At 31.5% G+C, this 2994-nt stretch overlaps 1 protein-coding gene across 1 annotated transcript in view; it reads left to right on the top strand.

Moving 5' to 3' along the window:
* LOC106878942 (semaphorin-2A) overlaps positions 1-2994 on the top strand; it is a 101760-nt gene that overhangs the window by 86910 nt on the left and 11856 nt on the right. Inside the window, exons 8-9 of the mRNA XM_014928318.2 lie at positions 313-421; positions 1921-1975. Coding sequence (XP_014783804.1) covers positions 313-421; positions 1921-1975 — 164 coding nt within the window. The remainder of the gene's footprint in view (positions 1-312; positions 422-1920; positions 1976-2994) is intronic.

The following is a 2994-nucleotide window of genomic DNA, read 5'->3' on the forward strand; positions in this document are numbered from 1 at the left end:
AGTATATATATATATATATATATGTATATATAGCTTGAAATTTAACTAAGGTTTATAAGTTAATCCTCTGCCAACCATGATTTACAAGGTTTATTGTTTTCTTTCTTGGGAGGGTCATTAAGCCAACAATAAACAACCACACTGGTTTTATTTCACTTCTTTATTTTTTTCTTGTTAACCATTTAACCAATTAACTAATTGATTGTTTAATTAATTATTCAGTCAGTCAATCAACCAACTAGGAAGTTTGCCAACATGCTTTCATTGCCATTCACTTCATAACACTGTATTTTTTTTTTTTCTTTTTTACAGAATGACCGAGGTGGGGAACGCCTTCTCATTAATGAATGGTCAACATATTTAAAAGCGAGGATAAACTGTTCTTTACCAGGGCAGTACCCATATTACTTTGATGAAATACGTAAGTTCTCCATTCAATTATTTATTCGTTGTAAATAACATATTTATCATTTTTTATTTTTGTTTAAGTTGCACTCACGTATAAGTCACACTCATGGTTTCTTCATCATTATCATCATCATCGTTTAATGTCCTCCTCCCATGCTGGTATGGGTTGCATAGTTTGACAGGAACATGCCACCTGCACAGGAGCCAGTCCAACGGCACTGGCAACGATCTCGCTTGAATGTCTTTACAAGTGCCACCGGCACAAGTGCCAGGAAGGCGACGCTGGACACAGGTGCCATCACAATTTCGCTTGCCCCAACAGGTCTTCGCAAGCCAAGTTTAGTGTCTGATGGAGAGGACGTTGGCATGTATCTAAATATACAGGGTGTCCACAAAGTCTGGCTACATGGAATAAATAAAATCATAACATAAACAACTAAATATCAGCTAGCCACCTACACTTTTCTCTGCAAAATAGGGGTAGTTTATCCTGTTCAGGCTATATTATTAGCATTATTCTGTGATTGAGAATTTAAAATCACTTCTTTAACTTTCTAAGACATCTCAACGCTTCTAAAAGCAAACTTTGTTTGTCTATTTACGTTTGTCGTAATTTGTATTTAAAATATAATAATTTCTTAAAGTATGTGTTAAATCCCATGTGGGTACATGGAGTAAATAAAAACATAACATAAACAATTAAATATAAGAAATAATAATTTCTTAAAGTATGTGTTAATCCCCATGTACCCAGACTTTGTGGACACCCTGTATATATTTGTTTGTGCGTATGATGGGTGTACACACATTGAAATGACTATGACCATCACTATAAAAAATTGAGAGGGAATCTTTAAATCAAGAACGGAATGTATAGCAGTACTGCAATGACTTTTGTTAATGGAAATGAAGAAATTCAAAGAGAAGCATAGCAAGATATCAGTCGCAGAAATGTTTACAGATTCATCAGAATAACCTTTTCTTGAAGAAATGATTAAAGAAAATCCAAGGTGTACCTTACTTCTATAAGTCTTACACTATGCAGAGTAAACAAATGTGTATATGTGTGTGTATATATATGTATGTGTATGTATGTATTTACGTGTGTTTGTATGTATGTATGTATATAGATTTTCAAATGCACTCATATGCATAAATCAAAACACACACACACACACACACACACACACACACTCTGATATCGTATAACATGTAGGCAAATATTTATATCATTAGCATACACAGTCTCAACATTTAGAAACACACACATCCTTTTATATGCATACATATATATATATATACATACAAGCATACTTACACATTGCATAAACAAACACTCACACACACACACACACACACACACATATATATATATATATATATATATATATATATATATATATATATATATATATATATATATGTATGTATATATTATAAGCCATACAAATTCATACCACAAATATATATCTGTCTGAAGCTTTCTGAGAATTTACCCTTTGTTATTTACAGAGGATGTTTACACACAAGACAATAAGATATTCTATGGCTTATTTACAACAAACAGGTCAGTGAAACTCCTTTTTTTAATCTATCTCTCTCTCTCTTTTCATCTATCTAGCTATATATATGTGTGTATATATATATATGTTTCATCTATTTATCTAGCTATATATATGTGTGTATATAGCTATATATATGTATAATATATGTATTGAATTGAATTGAACTAGTTTCATCTCACAAGCTGTGGCCATGCTGGAGCACTGCCATTTGGTGTTGTTACTTAATTTTTCCTTCACTAATTCCTTTTTATTTATGTATATATATATATATATATATATATATATATATATATATATATATATATTCGCCATGATAGATCGCTAGCCACTATACCATTTTTTATTTTCTTTCCCTGTTTATTTCTGTGTTCTTTTCTGTCGAAGAGCGTAGGCTCGAAACATAAAAGACTTTCTCACTTCCGGAGCATTAAACTAATACATCTGTTTGTTTTTTACACACCTGTCTTCGTCTTTTGTTTTTTCGTAAATTCTCACTATATATATATATATATATATATATAGTAATATGTAAAGATAAAATCCTATTCTCTCTTCGTCTCTTCCTTTCTTCTATTTTCTCTGACTCTCTCTCCCTCTCACACACATACACACACAGTTTGAAAACATTATAAGTGATGAACCCTTGATAAAATTGTATACAGAGCAATGTGCAGTTGCTGTAGCAGAAACATATGTAGGTCAATGTCATATACGCTGTAGAAAACTTTTTATATAAAAAAGTTTTGAATGTGAATAAATCTCCACTCTCCTCTTCATTTTCAAATATATATTCGTGTTGCTCTGCGATCGTTCCATTGCACCTGTACAGGTAATGACAATCTGATGGAGGGAGTGAGCTTATGTCTATGCAAACATTTGATCACCATAAACAAATGATCTGTGTGGTTGTTCGGTAAGAAATTGGTGAACCCTCAAACGTCATCTGACAACAGGAGAGTCCATCATATATATTCATATATATATATATATATATATATATATATATATATATATATATATA

Source organism: Octopus bimaculoides, chromosome 8, assembly GCF_001194135.2.
Source record: "Octopus bimaculoides isolate UCB-OBI-ISO-001 chromosome 8, ASM119413v2, whole genome shotgun sequence".
In the NCBI taxonomy this organism is placed as follows: domain Eukaryota; kingdom Metazoa; phylum Mollusca; class Cephalopoda; order Octopoda; family Octopodidae; genus Octopus; species Octopus bimaculoides.